General features: G+C 40.8%; 1 protein-coding gene across 2 annotated transcripts in view; it reads left to right on the forward strand.

The window, feature by feature from the left end:
• Positions 1-22453, forward strand: part of Wdr64 (WD repeat domain 64) — a 104996-nt gene that overhangs the window by 55712 nt on the left and 26831 nt on the right. The window contains exons 12-17 of one of the 2 annotated variants that reach the window (XM_051148276.1): positions 943-1091; positions 3732-3855; positions 6547-6722; positions 9888-10059; positions 19603-19607; positions 21702-21832. In XM_051148276.1, the coding sequence (XP_051004233.1) occupies positions 943-1091; positions 3732-3855; positions 6547-6722; positions 9888-10059; positions 19603-19607; positions 21702-21832 (757 nt within the window). Of the gene's footprint in view, positions 1-942; positions 1092-3731; positions 3856-6546; positions 6723-9887; positions 10068-19602; positions 19608-21701; positions 21833-22453 lie in introns of both variants that reach the window. The other variant, XM_051148275.1, reaches the window with a different exon arrangement.

The raw sequence follows: 22453 nt of genomic DNA on the forward strand, positions 1-22453 counted from the left end.
GAACTATAATCCAAGCACCCAGGAGGCAGAGGCAGGCAGACCTCTGAGTTTGAAACCAGCCTGGTCTCCAGAGTGAGTTCCAGGACAGCCAGGGCTACACAGAGAAACACTGTCTTAAAAAAGAAAAACAAATAAATAAATTACTACAGAATACTCTGATATGTTTATATATACATATATATTTATATACATGTTCTAGACATTAGACAGAGTATATATGTTCTAGACATTACATTAAACTGAAGCACATGGGTATCTGATTTTGAAAATTAAGTTATTCTTATAGGAAAATGCAAGCATACTGCTTCCCCGTTCCCTGGCCATGCTAACTACATCTATTATTATAGTGATTTGGAAATTAATTTTACTATTGATGTTGCAATCACTGGCCTGCAATCATTCCCCATCATTAGATTTAATCAGACCATGTTCCCAGCATGTGTTATCATATTCTGGCTTGAAGAACTCTGTCTCCACTTCAACCATTAGAGCAAGCAGCAGCAGTTCAGCAGAGGCTGGTGGGCAGTGTTCGGGGAGGCACAGTCAGGAAGCAGACTATAAAATTAGGAAAGCGGAGGTCAAGATGACCCATGTTTGAAAGATAATGAAGTCTGCAGGGGACACAATTTCCCTTGGCTGAATCACATTTACTGTATTTGTCAGAGATGTTTTAGAGTCGGCAACCGTATCGTCACCTCGTTAAATGCTAAGGCACTTGGCTTCTATACTCTAATCTTACTGACCAGATGGTTGGGTCAAATCCTCTGTGGTGCTCTAGACTTCTGATGTTGACAATTAAGAATGCGATGCCTTTATAAAATGATTCATTTTTAAGATGATGTCACTAAGCAACCCAGGTTTCAGTCTCCAGCCTGTGGGATATCAAGGATGAACCATCAACCACGCACAGCTTTGTGACTTCCTTCCTTCCGTCCTTTCCAGGATCAAGTGTTATAGATATGTATCCCTTGACCAGGATGATACAGGACACGAAGCAGATTCCTCACAGCCACGAGCGAGAAATCAACGTGATGCTCTACAACAGATACTTCCACCAAGTGCTCACTATCTGCTCAGAGTCCGTGATCAAAGTGAGTGGGCAATAATTCCCAGGCAGGAAAAGGGTGGAGAAAGTGAAATGTTATCTTTTTGTTTGTTTTTGGTTTGGTTTGGTTTAGTTAGGTTTTTTGACACAAGATTTCTCTGTGTAGCCCTGGATGTCCTAGAACTTACTCTGTTAGACCAGGCTGGCCTCAAACTCAGAGATCCACCCACTTTTCTCTGCCTCCCAAGTGCTGGGATTTAAAACATGCATCACTACCACCCGGCTGGAATGTTATCTTCTTGTAAGTAAAACACCACGTTTTCTATGCAGTGGTCCACAGACTGGGACAACACACCGAAGCTCTCTTTAAGATTTCATGCACACATGATGAGGAAGGGGTTTTAAGCCAGTTCAAGTCATGTGGTTGATTAAATAAAGTCAGATAATAAAATAGAAATTAAAAAAAAAATATTACAGTTATATATTGGTTTGGTGTGGGAAGGGGTAGGTGTCTGTGGAGATCAGAGGAGCACTTGTGGGAGTTAAGTATCTCGTCTCCTTCCACCATGTGAGTTTCATGGATTGTACTCAGGTCATCAGGCTTGGTGGCAAGCATCCTCATCCCCTGAGCCAAATAGAAATTTTTGAGGAAATATATTAAGGAGAAGGAATTAGCCTGCATTTAAAATTTCACCGGAGGGTGTATGCTAAGACGAAAGGGAAGGCATTTAACAGGCTTGCACCATATTTTCACAGGTGCAGGATATGTGCCAAGACCACTAAATCTATGACCTCATTTAAATCTCATGAAAGGTCTACGCTGACAGACACAGGTGTCTATTCTAACGATGGGAAAAATAAGACTCAGAGATCTGTGACCTGCCTCAGATGGCATCGTTCACAGGAAGGTGGGATGTGAGTCTGGGTCTGTGTACTGTGAGCACCCATGCCTTGGGCTCTGTACCTCCATCCCTGCCCACTGCTGCTGAGTTAGGGGCATATAACTTGACCATGATAATTATGTCTGTCACAACAACCACAGAAGCCACCCAGCAGTGATGTTTGTATGAGGTTTCCATCCTGTTATCTCCATGAATGCACTAAAGAGGAGGCCTATGGACCTGTCAGCCACATCCCTCCAGGAACCCATCAAACTCCTTCTCATGTTTTAACCTTCTATGGTCAGCTGCTGGATATTTTCTCAAGCCTGAATCCTCTGAACTCATTTCATTATGATAGGATATTTTTTTCCCTGCTGTTACAAATAAAATAGACTAAAATAAGCCCTGCCTTGCATTCATGTAGTAATGTGCTCATATGCATGGTCTGTCTTATCTTTGCCAACAGAAGATGAGAAGTGTCTAAAGGACTTGGAATTCAGATGTGAAGATAGATGACCTCAAGATTCAGTTATGCAGGGACCCACATTCTTCTGTCCCCCCTCAGGACCGTGTCTATACACGGCATCCAGAGGCAGAGAACGTGGCCTCTGGGCTGAGCTGACAGCATCTGGATCTTGGCTCTGCTCCTTCCCAGACAGTGGCCATCATCTGGCCCTGGCCCTGCTCCTCAGCTTCCTCCCCGTTTCTCACCTGTCTGCCATAACTAACTTCCCTTCCGTTCCCAGGGGGAAAAGTACACCTCTCTGCCTCTGGCGTCTGGATGTACTGCCCTACCCTCACCAGCTCGAGTACCGTCAGGTGGCTCAATTGCTCTCTGACTAGAACATTTATACCCGAACTTGGTTCAGCCACAAAGTAGAAGAGATGCAGATCATAACTATGTCCTCTGTGTGTCTCCAGTGAGAGGGATTGGTGAAGCATGATGTTTCTGGATTTTTCCCGACACTGCCAGCCTGTTTCACAGATGATGTGTCTAGTTCTTATCCCGCGTCTCATATATCTAGTCAGAAAACTACTTAAAATGAACAGAAAGCCATTTCTTTATGATTTATCCACATCTTATGCTGTTCACCATGCTTTTATCCCATGCCCCTTGCTGTCACTGAGGACTTAACTGAGCACTACTTATTATTGTATTTCTGGCTGCCACCTTTGCTTCATCCTTACGCTAAGTTACAAAGTAATTTTCCACTACTGTGACAAAATGTCTGAGAGACTCAAGAAGAGAAAATATTTGCTTTAGTGCATGGTATTGGAGGTTTCAGTCCATGGTGGATTGGCTCAGTTGATTTGATGAGGCAACGCATTGTGGTAGGATGTGAGATGGAACGAGATCCTCACCTCATGCTAGCCATCAGGAAGTGAGAGAGAGAAAGGGGGTAGGGAGAGGCTGAGGTCCAGTATCCCCCTCAAAAACATGTCCTCACTTGTCTGAAGCCTCCAGACTATTCTTCCACAACCAGGGAGACGCACTCAGGACAGCACAGTCCTCAATATAACAGAAGTCAGCTTTCACAACTTGACTTTGAATGGACCAGCACTCAGGGCACAGATCTGGGAAAGGTGTTGGAAGTGCGGAGTTCTAATTTGAAAACTGAAAATGGTAGAGAAGGAGGAGGAAGAGGAGGAGGAGGAGGAAGAAGAAGAAAGAAAAATGAAAAGAAGAAAAGAAGAAGAAGAAGGAGAAGGAGACAGAAAAACAATAAAAAAGAAAGAAAAAGACTTGACTCAGAAGTGAAGGGCAGATATATAGAATACCTGGTTTTGTTTTTCCTCTTCTATAGGTATGGGAACTTGAGACTGGTCTCCAAATATACCAAATTCTAGACCCTCATGGCTTCAATATTGAACTGACCTGTGCGGATATTGATGAAAGTGGATATCTTTTTACCACAGGAGCATATAATGGTGAGTATAGTGTTCAGAATGTGACATTTCCACTGTGGTGTCTTGGGAGTTTGTGCACAGACTCCTAAGTTTAAGTGGTTTGGGGGGGAAATGTGAGTCAGGCTGACATGCAGACACTCCAGAGAGATGGTATGCCTTGGTGAATACCTAGAGTCTCATCTCATGGGCGCTAATATCCTGATACAGGTGTGAAAAACAAACCATTAACTTATATTCTATTTGCATGGCTGGTGCAACTGTGTGCAAAAGTCTTTCATATCATGACACATGTGTATGAAAATATAATGAAACCCACTACTTTGTATGTTAACCTAAAAATAGTTTTAAAAATATGTATTATTAGCCCACAGAGTATCACCTATAGTTTGAGTTTTAATGTGTATAGCTACTTCCAATGAGTTAATACATTACAGAAAGCCATTTGACGCTGTAGTTAGGAATGAACAGACTTTCATGTATGCCACTTCATTTAAACTTTTGGTGGGAAATGGCTGTGTTGCACTGGCTTATTCTATATCAATGCCTTTTACATGCTGTTAGCTAAAAGGCGTTGGACCTGGGGTCTTGTGCTGCTGCTGTGGTTTGTGTGTATGTGCACATGTGTGTGCTGGTGTGTACTGAGAATTAAATGTAGAGTTTTATATATACACTTTACCTCTGAGCTTCACTTCCAATCCCTACAATATTTTTATTCACAATATCTTTAGGGAACCAACAAATTACTCCTCTAGCTTTGGTATTATGGTATGCCTAGAGTTCTATACTGGATACACTTCTGTGCCTAGGCTCCATGAGGGCACATCAAACTTGGGGGACTTTGGGGCTTGGATTATCTGTGTCTTATATTCCCTCCTCTGTGGAACACTTGTAGTAACTAGAGGGCTGCAGATTGCCCCACCTTTCCACCTCATCTTATTCTGAACACTCACAAAAGATCTGCTCATTCTCAAGTCGATGCTGTGACCAACTGTATGCACTGTGCAGAATATATTTATTCCTGAGGATATTTGATAAATAAATGCTTTCTCAGGGAGCATTGACTGGAATGAGCGGGCACCCAGTGTGGAAGTCAGATATTTGAAAATGTGAACAGAAGATAACACAGCAGGAATAAAATCATGAATGCCAGGTCAGGGTGCGGGAAAGCATTGGCATACAATGCGCAGGGACACCTTGTTCCTTCTTAAGGAGTGTGGCTGAGCAAAAGCAGCCTCACTGTGTACAGGTGCTTGGCACTCCTATAAAAAAGTCCTAGTATTGGAGATACCCAGCAGCATAGCCTTTATTTCAGACAAAGATTAATTGACTTCAAATATGTCAGTTTGTATGCAATAATGTTATTTGCATACAAACATTATTTTATTTTGTTAGTCCTATAATCTTGGATTTTCTTAAGAATTCTCAGTTGGAGGTGAGGGAGGTGGTATATGCCTTTAATCCTAGCTCTCTGGAGGTGGATGCAGATGGATGGATCTCTGTGAGTTCGAGGCCAGCCTGGTCCAGGACAGCCTTGGCTACACAGCAAAAGTCTGTCAACAACAAAAAATCTCAGTTGATCCTTCTAGACTGTCCATAATTTCAAGTGACAGAGATCTGGCTTTAATATGCCTTATAAAGTAGGATGCTCTGAATCTCAGGACAAGTCTGCCCACAGGCCCATCACAATTTAGAAGTATCTGAGCAGTTCCCTTCACTGGTGTTTACCTCATTTGGATGGTCAACGTCCTGAAGTACAAGCAAGTCAGGGTGATAAGACAAAGTTGCCTAAGCGAGGAATGAGTGCAAACCTGATAAACACGAGGACCATCTTTTTAGACATGGTCTCACCATCTAACTCTGGCTGGCTTAGAGCTCATGATGTAGACCAGGCTAGCCTCAAACTGAGATCTGCCTACCTCTGCCTCCTGAGATCTCAGATTAGGGATGATTTCTTTGTATCGCTTTTCTACAAAGTACAGAGAGATTGAGTGCAGTAATTGGTTTTCATTTTACAAGACAGAGTTCTTGCCACTGCACAGGGTATCCTGAGTATAATTAATGGTTGATGTTGGCAATGAGCAAATAAATGATGGAGTGAGAGTGCTGCTATTGGGGGTAGCCTGGCAGAGAAACACACAGTCAAAATATTGCACATCCGGCAGTGTTAGTGCTAAGGACTGAGATGTGGAGAGGGGGTGTTAGGATTTGGGGAGAAGCACACTGCCCTACCCTCATAACTCATCTTATTCTGAACTCCTACCAAAGTGCTGCCTGCTCTAGAGTAGATGGTGTGGTCAACTGTGTGCACTACTCAGAATATATTTTTTCTGGGCCATATTTGTTAAATAAATGCTTCCTCATGAGCCAGCTAATAGAATGAGTGGGCATAATTTTTCAGGCATAAAGGATTAAGTGATTCCATAAATGACCTTGGGGACCTCCAGGCCCCACCTCCTAAAGGTTCCATTAACAGCACCAAGATGGAAACCAAACCTTCAACACTCAGGCTTTTGGGGAATATTTATCCAAACCAAAGTAGATACTCATTGCTTTCAAGGTGCCACCCTGTGTTGCTTGCTTCTTTGAACAGCCTGTGATAAATCAAGGCCCACAGAGATGCCCTCCACAGGATGCACTTCAACAAGATCATTGTCCCCTGAAGTAAGGGTCAAGCTGTGTGCACACCATCTTACAATTTTCTCATGCCCTTAGGAACAGTTAAGATCTGGGACTTTGGCAGCGGACAGGAGATGAAAATGCTGCCAGAAGGGAAAGACTGGGTGGAGGAGGAACATGGGCTGCTGCGCCTGTTTTTCCTCAAGGCCCAGGTGAAGCATCAGTACCTCATCCTCGCCTTGGAGCGCAATGGGACTATCAAGATAATCCAGGTTCGAATCCTGCTTCTGTGCTTGTGCTGTGGGCAATCTTCTTGGGGGACATCCAGTGGTGATCCCCCCCCCCATCAGTCTCTGTCTTTTATATCTTTGCCTGTTTGCTTATCTCTTTCTCTCTGTCTCTGTCTGTCTCTCCTCTCTGGTTTCATGTAGCCCACACTGACCTCCATCTCCTGATTCTCCTGCCTCCACCTCTCTAGTGCAAACACTGCTATGACCACTTGGTCAATTTATGTGACACTGAGACTGAGTCTAGGGCTGCAAGCATAATACCATCTGTCTTGTTAGGATGCTCCTAACCAACTTTGCTCACGTCCAAGCAAATGGCGAAAAGCACAGCTGCTCAGGTCCAGCAACCCACCCATCACATTTTTGCTTCAGCATCATTCAGGATGCCCTAAAATAGATATCAGAAAGGTTAAAGTGCCATACATCTACCACTCTGATGTTCCTCACACCCACCCTCTGCTCCTCAGAAAGGTTCCTTGGCAAATCCTGTCCCCTGTGGCCCATAAAACATTCAAAGAGGCTCAAGTCACTTTTTCCATTTCTCACCAAAATTACTTTGTGTATTTTAAGGTTAATGATGCAATCTGCTCAGGGTTGTTTGGGGAGGACTGAAACAGGCTAATTTATTTTTCCTGTGAGTCTATTACCACCCAGGAATACTAATGCCTTCTTCAGATTTAAAAAGAAGCCAACATCATTTATCTTGGATGTGTGGCCTTCACCCGGTCAGCTAGACCTCAAGGACTAACACTGCCTTTGCTGTTCTTCTCCGGAGGCTAGGATCAGAAAATCAGTCTTGAATAGGATTTCAGTGACAAAGTACCAGTATTGCCTGGGATGATTAATATTTTTTAGCTTATAAAAAGGGAGGGTAAATCTTCCCCAGTCAATAGATTCTTCCCTTGTTGTCTGCATAGTCCAAAATATGACTGGAGAGGAATGCGTCGGAAGCACACATAAAGCAAAGTGCCACTTGCCTTTTGGAAGTTCTGCAATCCATCATCAGAGTGTCAGTGATCACAGATGCTCTTTATACTTTAAGGGCTGCAAAGTGAGCCAGGATCCTAGGCTGGGGTGCAGCTGGGATGGTAGGGTGCTTGCTTTAAGCATTCACACAGCCCTCATCTGTAGTACCACATCACCAGGGTGTCGTGGCACACACATGCAATCCGTGCGCTCAGGAAGCAGAAGCAGAAGGTCAGAAGTTCAAGTCATCCTCAGCTACAGAAGGAGGTCAAGGTCAGACTGGGATACATGAGACCATGACATAGCAAAAATGTTTTGAGTTCTGCTGTAGCTATGTCAACTTTGGTAATTCTGGTCCCCATGCAGAGCCTTGGACTAAGCTTGGTAAGAACCAAATGCCTCATTTTGTATCTCTATTCTTGCCCTGTCCATAGTAGATGTTCATTAAAGACTGAAAGGCTAAACTGTTAAAAAAATTTCTTGAAAGGCACACAGTAGTAAGTATATGAAGGATATTTAGGGACTTTTAAAAGCTCCCAGTTTACATTGTAGAGTTAACAATATAGTATGTAAAGCAGACCAGAACTTCAATGAAAGGGGAAACTGAGGCATGCTCATGAGACCACTGTGTCTTTCACTCTCAGAGCTTTTCACACCAAACTGGACTTTGATCTTGGAGACTTATAACATGAGACCAAGCAACAGCTTTGAAGCATTGCTTTGTTGAAACCCCCAAATCTCACTGTTTGATCATTGCTGAAATTCTTGTTACCCCAACAAATGCTGACCAAAGAATTCCTACACGCGCGCGCATGTACACACATACACACACACACACACATAAATGCAAAAGTAAAAACCTCAGAGCCACATCTAGAATCCAAAGGTTTTAAATAATGGAGGAAATTATATCCATCTACAGTTAGAGAAAATAGGAGCCTGGTCCTCTCGGATGCAGAGCACACTAGAACTGAGAACGGAGCCCACTGTCTTCACTCCCACGCAGTCATCTCTACTCTACCATGGCCACTTTTCTTTTCTGGAAGGCTCCCTGTTCTGTTAGGTACCAGCCTTTAAATTTGGGCTTTCATGCCCATACAAACAAAAATTAAAAGCATCACCACCAACAACTATTTAGAAAACAGAACTATAATAGAATAAACTATCATAATACAAAAGCAAATACACATATAAGATGCATCACACTCGTGCAAGTGTGAATTTTATTGAGGGCTTCTGTCTTTGTAAATAAGGTGGAAGATCAATCGAGGATAATTCCTGATTTTCACCTTGGGCTTCCAGATGCTTGAGCACACATGTATTACATGCAAATATACATGCACACATAAGCACAACATACACATGAAAACAGAAAAAATAAATTAGAAAAGCAATATTGTATTGTCTTAATAAGGCTTTCTATTACTTTGATAAAACACCATGAAAATAAAATAACTTGAGGAAGAAATAATTTATCATATCACTGAAGGAAGTCAAAGCAGGAACCGATGCCGAGGTGATGACGGAGTGCTGCTTACTGGATTGCTCAACCTGATTTTTAAAAATTTTTTTATTAATTTATTCTTGTTACATCTCAATGGTTATCCCATCCCTTGTATCCTCCCATTCTTCCCTCCCTCCCATTTTCCTCTTACTCCCCTCCCCTATGACTGTGCCTGAGGGGGACTTCCTCCCCCTGTATATGCTCATAGGGTATCAAGTCTCTTCTTGGTAGCCTGCTATCTTTCCTCTGTTGATGAGCTCAGGGGTGGCACCATGCATGGTGGGTTGGGTCTTTCCCCACATCAATCATCAGTAAAAACAAAAAAATGCCCTTTGAGTTTGCCCACAGGCCAATCTGGTGGGTGATTGAGGTTCCCTCCTGTAAAAGGACTCTTGCTTGTGTCAATTTGACATAAAACTCATAAAAAACTATGATATTACCAATGCAGATATAAAGGTGACATACACATGTAGAGGTATTCAAACGCCCATGACTAGTATCAGATTCAGGTTTCTGGTTGCTATGGAGAGTGGGAAGCAAAGAAAATTATGTTTGATCAGAAAGGCAATGCTGGAGAGCTGGTGACGCAGGATGATAGGGTATCAGTCTGTTTGCTTTTCTCTGCTAAAGAACAGCTCAAAGGAAATAATTCATTAAAATACTTTTTTTCTTTGCACAAGGGAAAGGAGGATGATCTCTTCCTTGTGGTGATATGGGAGCTGCCGGATGCCATGCCTTACCTACAGTACGGGAGCCATATTGTCCATATGAAGACGTCAATGAGAGAAAGGGCCATGGCCATTCCTTTCCCAGATGTCGAGTTGATCGTCCAGAAGAGCTCTGCTCAACAAAGTAATAATGTACGTTCTCTTTCTTTTTAAAATTTTTTTCCCACTGATTAAATCCACACAATGTATTTTGATCATATTCATCCCAACTCCTCTCCATAACTCTTCCCAGATTCTCTGCTACCTCCCCTGACTTTGTATGTGTTTATTTATTTATTTAATAACCTTTGGCTCCAATTTGTCTGGGTATGGGGCCATCTGCTAGAGCATGGTTGACTTACCAGGAACCACACCCTTAAGAAAAGCGATCCACCCCTTCCCACAGAAGCCATCAACAATCCGTTAATTCTCAGTTGTGGATGAGGGCTTGGTGAACCCCTCCCGCTCCCCCTCAGAATGGAGACTGGACCCACGTTGCTGCGGCAACAACTGCTGCTGTGAGTTCATGACTGCAGCGGTCCTATCACACTCAGGAGATGCTTTTAGTCTGGCCCTCCTTGACTTATGGCCCGTATAATCTATCTGCCTCCTTTGCCACAATGGTCCCTGGGCTTTGGAGAGGTGTGAGGCAGATGTTGCACATGTGACTAAGCATCCACAATCACTTGTTCTCTGCAGTTTGGTGTGTTGTGGGTTTCCCAGTTAATTTCCACCCACCATGCGTGGGACTTTGCTGATGAGGTCTGAGGGTTGCACTGATCTCTGTATGAAGAGACATGAGTTGAGAAGCCAGTTTGATACTGTGTCTATTTAGCACAATAAAAGTAACAGATTCAGCCCTGGGGCCTATGATCTCTCTAACCATTCATGTGTTTCCTCTGGTAGCATGGCCTTGAAAGTTGAATTCTTTGGTTTTTTTTATCTTTTCACTTTTTGTTATTAAGAACTAAAAACACATCAAAACGACATTAAATAGTACAGTTGACATCTAGGCGGTCAATTCCTTTTGTTTATCCAGATTCTTTTCATTGTTCATACCACTTTCCCACACTTGCCATCTGTAGTGTCTTTTCAACCTTAATTTTTTCAGTATATATTGCTAAACACCGATTCTTTCAAAACTGGCAACATCGCTGTTTTCTAGACATGTTTACTATAACTTTCAAAAATTTTTAGTATTACAACACGTTCAGTCTTCAGTCCACAGTTCCAGATTTCTTCCTTACACCTTGTTCTTACATTGTTTCAACCAGAGGCCAAATAAGATCCATTTGATCTACAGATCAACAAAGTAGCTTTGAAAGGGTAAATGCCTTCTCCTCCCTAAGCATCTGTGCACTTAAGAAACTGGACGTTACCATGTCCTACTCTGGATTTTGATGATTGTCTCCTCTTGGCGCCATGTAAGATCTCCCACATTTCCTGTGATATGGGAGCTAAATGTGGTGAAATGCACACAACTTTATCCATTTTCCTTTTTTCAGTCTTATTATTCATAAATTGTATTTTAAACAAAGTTTATATAGAGGACAATGGCTCACACCTGTAATCACAGCACTCAGGAGGCTGGAGCCTGAGGATGGACATGAGTTCCAGGCCAAACCAGGACACAGAGCAAGACACTCCTTTAAAAATGTTTCAAAGTTATCAGCATCTATTCTTTTCATTAAATGATTTGTTTTATAATGACAATTTTATTTAAGTATACCATATGTTTGAACATATCCACTCCCCATTGTTCTGTCCTCTCCCTTTCCCCTTCCTTTGGTCTTTTCCTCTTCATATCTTTCTTTTACTTCTGTGATAGGTACATACTCTCTCTCTCTCTCTCTCTCTCTCTCTCTCTCTCTCTCTCTCTCTCTCTCTTTGTGTGTGTGTGCATATACAGTGTGTAGAGTCTTAAACATTTCCAATGGAATAAAAAAATATCTTTTTCATTGGATATAACTAAGGAGAAGTTTTGTCAGAAATGATCTCTCTCTTTAACACTGATATTCCCAATTCAAAGTTTAGAGTAAAGCCTTTTGCCACTTTTATTTTAAATGATATCTCTTTTTCTGGCAGAAAATCTTGCATACTTCAGCTGATTATTATTTAATACATCTATGTTATACCTAGGCTCTTTGTCTTGTATTATGTTCTTGCATAGTACAGTTGCAGAAAAATAAGATCATTAGCAAAATGGTGGCTAACAGTTAAGAATTTCCTGCCTTTGCAGTGCTTTTTTGGCCTCAGGGTGTATATTACTTGAAATGTACCATCAAACTAAGTGTTTTGTAAGTACTTAAGATAATTCCTAGTGCTACCAAGTCTGTACCCAGTTAGGTTTACTTGTTTCATTTTAAAATTTATTGTTTATTGGATCTTTTATTTGTGTGTGTATGTGTGTGTGTGTGTATGTGTGTGTGTGTGTGTGCGCATGCACGCATCTATGTGTCAATACACAGTGCACCTGTGGAGGTCAGAAAATAATTTTCATTGCTTTGTTAGTTCCTTCTGCTATGGAGGGTCCAGGGATTAAACTCAGGTCATTGGTCAACTAGGATATCTCTCTGGCTCTGATTTATTGGTTTATTTTATTTATTTATCTATTTATTTATTTATCTATTTATTTATTTATTTATTTTGGTTTTTTTGAGACAGGGTTTCTCTATGTAGCCGTTGCTGTCCTGGACTAGCTTTGTAGACCAGGCTGGCCTTGAACTCACAGCAATCCACCTGCCTCTGCCTCCTGAGTGCTGGTTATTGGGTTTTTAAAAAGCATTTTTCGTTTCCAGGTGGTGGTGGCACATGCCTTTAATCCCAACTTTCAGGAGACATAGGTGGATAGATCTCTGTGAGTTCAAGCCCAGCCTGGTTTACAGAGAGTTTTCCAGGACAGTCAAGGTTACCCATAGAAACCCTTTCTTGAAAAAACCACCAAAAATTTTCCTTGTATTATGCAAAACATGCAATAGTTATAAAATAATATCTATTCAACCATTTCTATTCTGAGATACAAGACAAAGTCTGTATTAATTTTTTTATTTCTCTGACACTTTGTTCTCTTACAAACCTTAACAGATAGATAACTTTTTGCTTCTAAGTTCCAGGTTTATGTCTGTGGTGTCATTTTTAAAGATTGTAATAAAACAGTCATACTACGTTATCCCCTTTTCCGTTTAATAATATATTTTTGAAAATAATTATAAGCTTTATATAGAAATTTCATTTTTCTGTTTTCTAAAATTTATGATAACACATGCACATGCACTGTAGAACCTACCACCTCAGTTGGTTTTCAGTGTGCACTTAGAGGGCTCGAGTACCTTTAAATTGTTGTACATCCATCACTATCATCTTCAGACAGTTTTAAACCAAACAAACAAAAGTTGGGTTTCTGAAAAAATAAAATTTCACAAACCCCAAACCAAAATATCCAAAAAGAAGAGAGAGAAGACTTAAATTATTAAAACTAGAACTGAAAGGGAATGTTTATAGCAGATCCCAAAGAAAACTAGAAGTTCATTAGGCAATGGTTTTAAAATAGCCATTCAAAAACAAAAAGCAACAACCTAGAAGATCTAAAAAAAAAAGGGGGGGCCAGGGGTTGTAAATACTAGACATAAGATCTCCCAAAATTAAGTCAAGGTGACTTAAACAGATCTATAATTGGCAATGAGATTAAAGCAGTAATAAAAAGTTTTCTCACAAAGAAAAGCCCAGGACTAGATGGATTTACTGCTGGATTCTACTAAATACTCCAAAATTCCTTCTACAAAATTGAAAGGGAAGGAACAAGACAAAGCATATTCTACAAAGCCAGTGGTGATACGAAAACAAGATCACAAAAACAGAAAACCATGGGCCAGTTCCCTGGCGAATGCAGTTGCAATGATTCTTGTAAATCATACTGAAGAACAGACAGAGACGATCATATACCATGACCAAACTAGCTTCGCACCACGGATCGCAAGACTGATTCAATATACAAGTAAACACATACATGTAAAACAACACATAAATAGACCCTAAGTACAGAAATAACATGATTCATATGAGCTGACCGAGACACAGCCTTTGAAAAGTCCAACAACTTCATCATGATACAATCCCTGAAGAAATTAGCAATAGAAGTTATATATTTCACAATGAGCACTATGCTAAATAGAGAAAACCTGAAAACACTTCCTCTAAAATCAGGAGGGAGGTGAAGATGCCCTCTCTCATACCACTTTTATTCAAGATAGTTCTTGAAGTCTTAGCTAGAGTGCTTCAGGAATCTCTCTAAAACAAGCACTCCACACCAACGAGTAGAAGAGAAGAGAAGCCACTGGCAGACCTAAGCCAGCACAACACCTGAAAGGCTTCCATCCTAGATCTAGGCGTCTTCTCCTTTTATACTCTAAAACCAGAAGGTAGGGAGAGCAAGCAAGCAAGCAAGCAAGCATGATTTTATAGAGGCTATGTGACAGTCAGCAGGTTGCTATGGGACCAGGGTCAGCAGGTTGTTAAGGACAATGGCCCGTTGTTTCAGGTATTTCTCCAGATCATTCTGCTCCAGGTAGCAAGTGAAGTCATGGCTGGCAATCAGACAGCACACACAGTGCTTAAAGTACATCACTATAGAAGGCGTGAGTGCTCAGAAGTAAGCACTGGGAAAACCAGGAATGTTAATTACTCAGGGTTTGTCTCCTCAGTAGAGGAAATGAGTGACTGTTTTCCATCTAGAATGCTGCGAGTGGATGCTGTTAATAACCCGATGACATTTGCCATCTGTAGAGCCAGACGTCACACAAATCACCTGGAATGTTCATCCCAGACTCCACCCCCCCACAAGAACTTTATTTTCATATTTGTTCTCAGTCAATAGAACCCATCCTTAGGGGACATGTCACAAGCACTCTATGGCCTGCCGATCTCTATGCTACCCAGGCCCTTACGCTATAGAAACCATCTTCATGGTTATATGTACCCTGAGTTGAATTTCAATGTAACTATGCCTCTTTGTGTACTAGGGACCATATTACACCAGAAAACTTTTTTTTCCCTAAATTGTACTGTATTTAATTATGCTCCCAATGAGCAGCCTAGTGTCAGACTCCAGAAGTTTAGAGCCAACAAAGACAAAGTTGTGCTGAGCTGAATTTTCATTCTTGCCTCACAGCTCATTTCTCTGCTTGTCCTGGCCCGTGGGACAAATCGAACCAGGGTTCACCTGAAAGAGGGGGTGCGGATTGAAAGTGAGGGACAGAGACATGAGAAATATTGAATCAAGTCTGGAGATTTCTGATCAAGACTCCCTTTAATGCCGGGGAGTAGACTTTATAGAGCAAGGTCAACACAAGCTCTACTGTAACCTCACCTCTCCTAGGCCCCAGGCAAGAACACAATCCCCTGAATAGCTCCCTATAAAAACTTCCTTACTCCTCTGGGTAGTTCCCTGTAAGAACTTCCCTATTTCTCTGGTAGTTCCCTGTAAAAGCTTCCCTATTTCTCTGGTAGTTCCCTGTAAAAACTTCCCTATTTCTCTGGTAGTTCCCGGTAAGAACTTCCCTATTTCTCCTGTCAGACAATCCAAAGATAGCCTAGAACACAAGACCTCCTTCAGCAAGGGTCAACAACTCAAAGGTCACAGCATGCAGCCTAAGCACGGGATTTCTAACATGGCTGAATTTAGTATGGCTCATCACACCTGCTGGCTGTAGAGCTTGCAGGGACCCCCACAAATCACTAAACACATCTGTAAATCAGTATCTAATAATATGTCTTTTCTACCATATTCTACTTTAAGAGAAATAAGGCAAAGGAAAGAAAAATGCAAATTGGGAAGGAAATTTAAAAAAAACCCTTATTTGCAGATGTCGTGATCCTGTACTTAAATAACCTGATGGATAGTGCCAGAAATCTCTGGCCTGGAGAACACTTATAGCAAAGTAGCAGGATACAAAATCAACATACAGCCTTCCACATATCAAGAATCAATTCTTTGACAAAGAAATCAGGGAAACGTCTCATTTGCAATAGACTTTAAAAATACTTAGAAACATCTTATTAAATTATCAAAGAATTAATACAACTATTTTAAAAATACATAGTGTCTCAGTTGTTTATTGCTGTTAAGAGACGCTATTACCATGGTAGCTCTTATAAAGTAAATCAGTTAACTGGGGCTGGCTTACAGTTTCATGGGTTTAGTCCATTATCATCATGGCGGGAAGCATGGCAGCACACAGGCAGACACGGTGCTGGAGAGGAAGCTGAGAGTTCTACATCTGGATCTGCAGGCAGCAGGCAGAGAACTAGCTTGAGTTTCTGAGACCTCAAAGCTCACCCCCCAGTGACATACTTTCTCCAATAAAGCCACAACTATTCCAGCAAAACCACAGCCCCTAATAGTGCCACTCCTTATGGGCCAAGTATTCAAACACATGAGTCCACAAGGGAATATTCAAACCATCACACCTAGAAATAACCAAGGAAGTGAAAGGTATCTACAGAAAAAAAAAAAAAAAAGAGAGAGAAAAACCTTGAAATAAACTGATGAAAACCCAAGATTGAAAGATTCCCCATGTTTATGGACTTTCAAAATCCATGATGTAAAAATGTCTCTAAAACTAAAAGCAATATGTTCAATATAGTCTCCATAAAAATCCAAGTACATTATTCACAAAAATTTTGCAAAAACATAAAAAACATCCCTAAAATTCATGTGGATATACAAAAGATCCCAGACAGCCAAAACAATGCTGGAAGCATCGAACACTTCATCTCAAACTATGTCACAAGACAATAGGATCAAGAAGGGCATGGTATTGGCAAATAAATAAATAAACAAATAAATAAATAAGAAAAAGACAGAAAGAGAGAGTTTGAGAAAGAAAGAGAAACAGTGGAAGGAAGCCCCATAAATCATATGGCTACAAAAGTGCTGAAAGCACACATTGGAAAAAAAAAACGTGTTCAACAAATTGTATTGGGAAAATTGAACAGCTACATGCAGAAAAATGAAACTATATTCATATCTTTCACCTTGCAAAACATCAGGTGAAATATGGATTTAAAAAATTGAATATAAGGTAATGTATGAAACTGGTAGAGGAAAACATAAATCCTGTGAAGTTTTCCTAGGTATTGATAAATTCTTCTACATAGCAGTTGTATAACTCTGCGTTTCTACTGCCACGCGAAAGAGTATGTATCCCCAGGGTCTTACCAAGCATTAAAATTTTTATATGAAAAATTTCAGTTTGGCATATTTTAGTGGCAATTTTTTGTAACTTGTGAGTGAGCCACCTTTCCTGTTCATTCATGAGACATTTGCTCTATCCTTGGTTCATTCACGGGTGTTTGTTATAGCCTCTGTTCATGCATATAGGGCGTTTGTTAGTCCTCTAACCATGGAACAGTTGTTATATCCTATGTTCGTCTGTGGGACGTTTATTACATCCTTTCTTCGCTTGTGGGGTATTTGTCATGTGTTCTGTTTATTCATGGGGCACTTATTATATCCTCCGTCTATTTTTCTATCAAACTTGTCTTTTACTTTTTACATTCGATTTTTCTTCATATATTAGGAACATGTATATGGAAATAATAGAAGAAGGATTCAAATTTTCTGTGCAGTTAGTATATTATTAAAGACCTTTTTGAGTTCGGGGGGTTGGTTAGTGTGTGCATGTGCGTGTGTTGCATTACTTTTTGTCTGTCTTGAGAAAGAATTTCACTGTATATCTCAAATTGGACTTGACCTCTCCAGCGTCTTCCCTTGGTCTACCTAGAGCTCAGATTACAGGCAAAGTCCATCACGCCCGAAGTCAGTTCGTCAAACTGCATCTTTTATTGTCATAGTTTTGGATCCTTCTTTCCTTCTCACCCTGCTCAGGAAGTGCCTTTGGTTAATCATGAGTGCGCTTGTGGCTGTTACATTGTTGTTTCAAAATACAAACAAGGAGCTGGGCGTGGTGCTGCACGCCTTTAATCCTAGCACTTAGGAGGCAGAGGCAGGCGGATCATTGTGAGTTCAAGGCCAGCCTGGTCTACAAAGAGATTCCAGGGCAGCCACAGAGAAACCCTGTCTCAAAAAACAAACAAACAAACAAACAAAAACATACAAACAAGGAGCAGACATCATCAGTCTTTTTTATTTCAGGCAAATCTCTACATTAAAACATCATAAGCAAACTGAAAGGAGCCACTCCACTTCCCGCAGCACAGGATCTCCTGATCCTGATCTGTGCCTACCAAGAGATTTCCGAAGTCTTAGCCCAGCCTCTGAGTTGGGGCTTGTCAGCTCAGCATCTAAGCAGAAGCAGCTGGGTCAGGAGATCGGCTTGCATATTTTTCTTCACAAATATTTTATTATAAAGTTGTTGAAAAAAAAATTGAGTGAACACATATAGATGACTGGCCTTAAATATAACTACCATTTTTGCAAAGATTACTTTAGTGGGCATCTATCGAATGCCTCAATAGGTGCATCAGGAGCTGGAGTCAAGTGCTGCATTACAGCACTGATTTTAGTGGAATCGATGTGAGGAGACTGAGCAAGGAATGAATGTGGTACTTTGTGAACTAGAAGAGAGCCACGCACAACTCCAATCTCTGTCAGGACACAGACTATTACTGTCACCCCAGACCCCGCCACATCAACACCTGCGCCTCTTCTGTGTAAATTGTTTTTCCACAGGTTACAACAGTGGCTCTCGTTGTATATGCATGCATTGTCCTTTTTAGCCAAGCTTTTGAAATGTGAGCAGGCCATGGGATGTGTGAGCCTCACACTCCCTGTGTTACCACACACTTCTTGGGATACGTGAAATGTTTGTGACCAGGGAAACATTCACAACTACTGCTGGAGCGCAGGCACCTTTCAAAATATTTTCGAAATGTCTGCACATATTGAGATAGACAACTTGATAGAAAGTCTCTTCAAAAAGCTCTTTCTGTGACAAGCTTGCAGGCCTATATGCCTGAGGACAAACGTTCCATGATGTTTAAAGTCGAGGCTGAGGGAAGTAAGGGGGCAGTCATCTTGTTGTTGTTGTTTTGTTCTTGGAACTACTTAGGCCTTTTGAATGTTTTAAATGATTCTTCCCTAACTTTATTAATGTACTCTACGATTAGCTTACAGTACCTTGCCTTCTCAGCTTTTACAAGGACTAGTGGTCAGATACCAAAACCTACAAGAAGACTGCCGATTATAGAGGGCCAATCAAAGGAAGCCCTCAAAGGACTTTCCCTCATAACTAGTGAAATAACTGTTATGTAACCCACAAGAAAAATTACATAGCTTGTCTTATAGAATTTGAAACCTGTCTGTTGGATCATTTAAATATAGAAAAGATATTGCCGTCCTCATACAGAAGCAAATGTCGGCATAGCACTGAACTTAGATTGCATTGGAGGTTTCAATAAGAGATTTTACTGGTAGATTAAAGGACTTTGAAATTAATCCATATAATTCTCAGCACTTTGGAGAATGATTCTACCCTACCTCATCCAATTTTGTCACTGGAACTGGGTTTGGACGTGTGTATATGCTGGTATATACTGTGGGAAACATTGTGTATAGCTAATAATGGCAGGAAGATGTCTGCATCGTGAGCTGGAGCCGCCACAAGGGCACAGGGGACAAAGCATCGAAACATGATCTCTTCAAATTCGGTGATAAGTTAGGAAAGTGTAGCAGATGTGGGGCCACACAAGTATGAAGTCCAGAGTTTGTAGTCCCAAGACTCACATAAAAGGTGGGCAGGCACAATGGCTAAGTGTAGTCAGGTGCTCAGGAGGTGGACACAGGGCATCCCTAGAAAGAGCTGGCTAGCTAGCCTGGCCAAATTAGTGAACTCGTAGTTCAACTGAAAAATTCTTCCCCCATTAAAGTGGGGAGAAACTGAAGAGGACACCCTTCCAATGTCAGTTTTGAGCCTCTACCTGCAACCATGCATGTGACTAGCATGCACAGATGCACATGAGGCAGAAAAGTACAGTGAAAGCGCCTCGTAAGACTCTATGCAAGTTTAAATTACCTCTGCTTTTCACCTCTTATTTTTGGTATTTGTCATAATTAGCATCCTAGCACATCCTTTTGCAGCCTACAGTTAACATTAATCTATAGAGAAAAATGCAAGGTGACTTAGGAAATTAGATTGTACATAGAAATTCTTTTCATGAAAGGCTTTCGTTTATGAAGCAGTTTTTTGCTGAGCACCTACTGCATAACGTGTGCTATTCTTACCACTGGGAATACAAACAAAGGGGTACAGCTGGCCTCTTAGAGTGCTGGGAGAGGGGGAAGTTCCGAGGAACATAATGTGTAGGCATGCATACATGCAGGCAAGCATTCATACACATTACATAAACATAAATAAAATCTCAAAAAATTAAACAGAATTAGTAGAACTCAGCATTAATCCATTGTTGGTAAAGGCCACCCAGTGGAAGATGGATGAAGGGAAGTATCATGTTCCTAAAAGACTTGGTGATGAAGGCCAACCTTAAGAGTAGCTAAATAGTAAATGTTCAAACCTATAACTTTGGAGAGGGAACTAGATGAGATTGTTAGAGCATTAATACTGAGGTTATTCTTAAGAGAGGATATTGCCCAGAACCAGATAGAGAAAAGAAAAGAAAGACAAATGTGCAAGGTGCAAACACTAAAGATATTAGTCGTAAAGGCAAGAGAGTGTTAAATTAAAAACAGAAAAAGTGGTCAAGAGACACAAGCTTTGTCAGCCAGCTTCCCACCACCAGGACAAAAATCCTTGAGAGAAACAACTTAAAAAGAAGGTCGATTTTCTTAGTGCAAAGCCTCAGTCCAGAGTCCTTGACCCAGGTGCCTTGGGGTCAGGTTGAAACTCTCAGCAGAGGAATCCACTCCTCTTAAACATCATAAAGGATAAGGATGCAATCTCCTTTTTGAAGGCCATGTCCCCACCAACATAAGTTCTTCCCACTTGGCTCAACCTTTCAAAGGCTCCACTACCTAACATTAGTGACACAGTCTGGGGGCCAAGCCTTTAGCATATGGACCGTGGGAAAATATCCAAGAGCCAAGCAAGAATACAAGCAAAACCAGGATAGCCCGCTATCATGAGAGTGAAGAATCTCAGAGGAAGAGAAGATGGAATGCTCTAAGATCAAGAGTTTGCTCATCTTAACTAGATGTCATTTGTGTGTCCCCATCAAGTCTTAGATGTGCCTTCAATATGGCACTTTCAGATTTCTCAGTAATTAAAACTTCATCTGCATGCTTTAAATTCTCATACATGTTTCAGATCACAGATGCCATATTTAGCTCTGTATTCCAAGAACCTAAGATGCTCAACAAACTTCCAAGACAACTGCAAAGAAGCACATATAACTAGCTGGCAACACATAGGGCTTCCATAAGGTCCTGTGTATCAGAAGCTGGACAAATGGGCTTGTCCAGTGAAAGACTGGCTTGTCTACGAAAACAGCTATTGTGGACTGATTTTTTTTTTTTTCAGGAAGATTGATGGGAAGACAAACAAACCCAGAGATAGTCTAATAGTTGATAAAGCAGAGTGAGTGAAGGTTAAATCAAAAGGGGCCAGAAGAGAAGTGGAGAATGTTTTGTTGTTTCAATGAATTATACAAGCTAACCTTTCTAATATTGAAGGAGGTGGCCAATAAATTTCATGCTCAATGACTTTGAACATACTATGACACTGCCTTAAGTTAATTACAATTACCACATGCATGTATGCCGTTTGAATTAGGCTGAATTTTCATTCCAGTCATCTGTGTTCTTTTTTTCTTTAGAACCCAGCTATCAATGTTGAGGTGAACTGCATTGATGTATTTCAAACAGAGGGATATAATTTGATAGTGTCTGGAACCATAAATGGCATGATTATCTTATGGAATTTTATAACAGCTACTGTCAAAGAAATGTAAGTGTTGTCTTTGCCCTAAATAATAATTATACTGCATAAGAATATAAATAACAAGTAATATTCAAAGAAAAGATGTGTTGGTAAGGGTGGTGATGACCCTCAAGGAAGTTTTTTCCTTGATGTTATGTTTATAAGCACATTATGTTCTGAATATCTAAATTCCATGATTACACACACACACAAAATCTTACATATTTGTATGCCCAAGTGATTTTTTTCTTTACATAAATATATATTTCCATATGTAAAATTATGGTGTCAACAAACGCTTTTTATTTTATTTTAAAATTTTATTGATTAGTATGTATATGGATGCTTTGCCTGGTGCCTGGCAGAGGCCCAAAGAGGGCATTGACGCCTCTGATGTCGGAGTTACAAAGACCTGTGAATCACCATGTGGATGCTAGGAATCAAAACACGAGTCCTCTAAAATAGCAACCAGTGCTCTTAACTACTGAGCCATATGTCCAGCCCCAACAAATTTTAAAATGTGTAATAACTTGACACACTAATATGCACAAACTTTCTAGAACCTATTCTGTCATCTACTGGCAATTCTCATCTGGTCACTCCCCAGTCACTTAAGCTTCACAATTCCTGACTTACCCCTTCACCAAG

Source organism: Acomys russatus, chromosome 6 (assembly GCF_903995435.1).
Source record: "Acomys russatus chromosome 6, mAcoRus1.1, whole genome shotgun sequence".
Classification (NCBI taxonomy): Eukaryota; Metazoa; Chordata; class Mammalia; order Rodentia; family Muridae; genus Acomys; species Acomys russatus.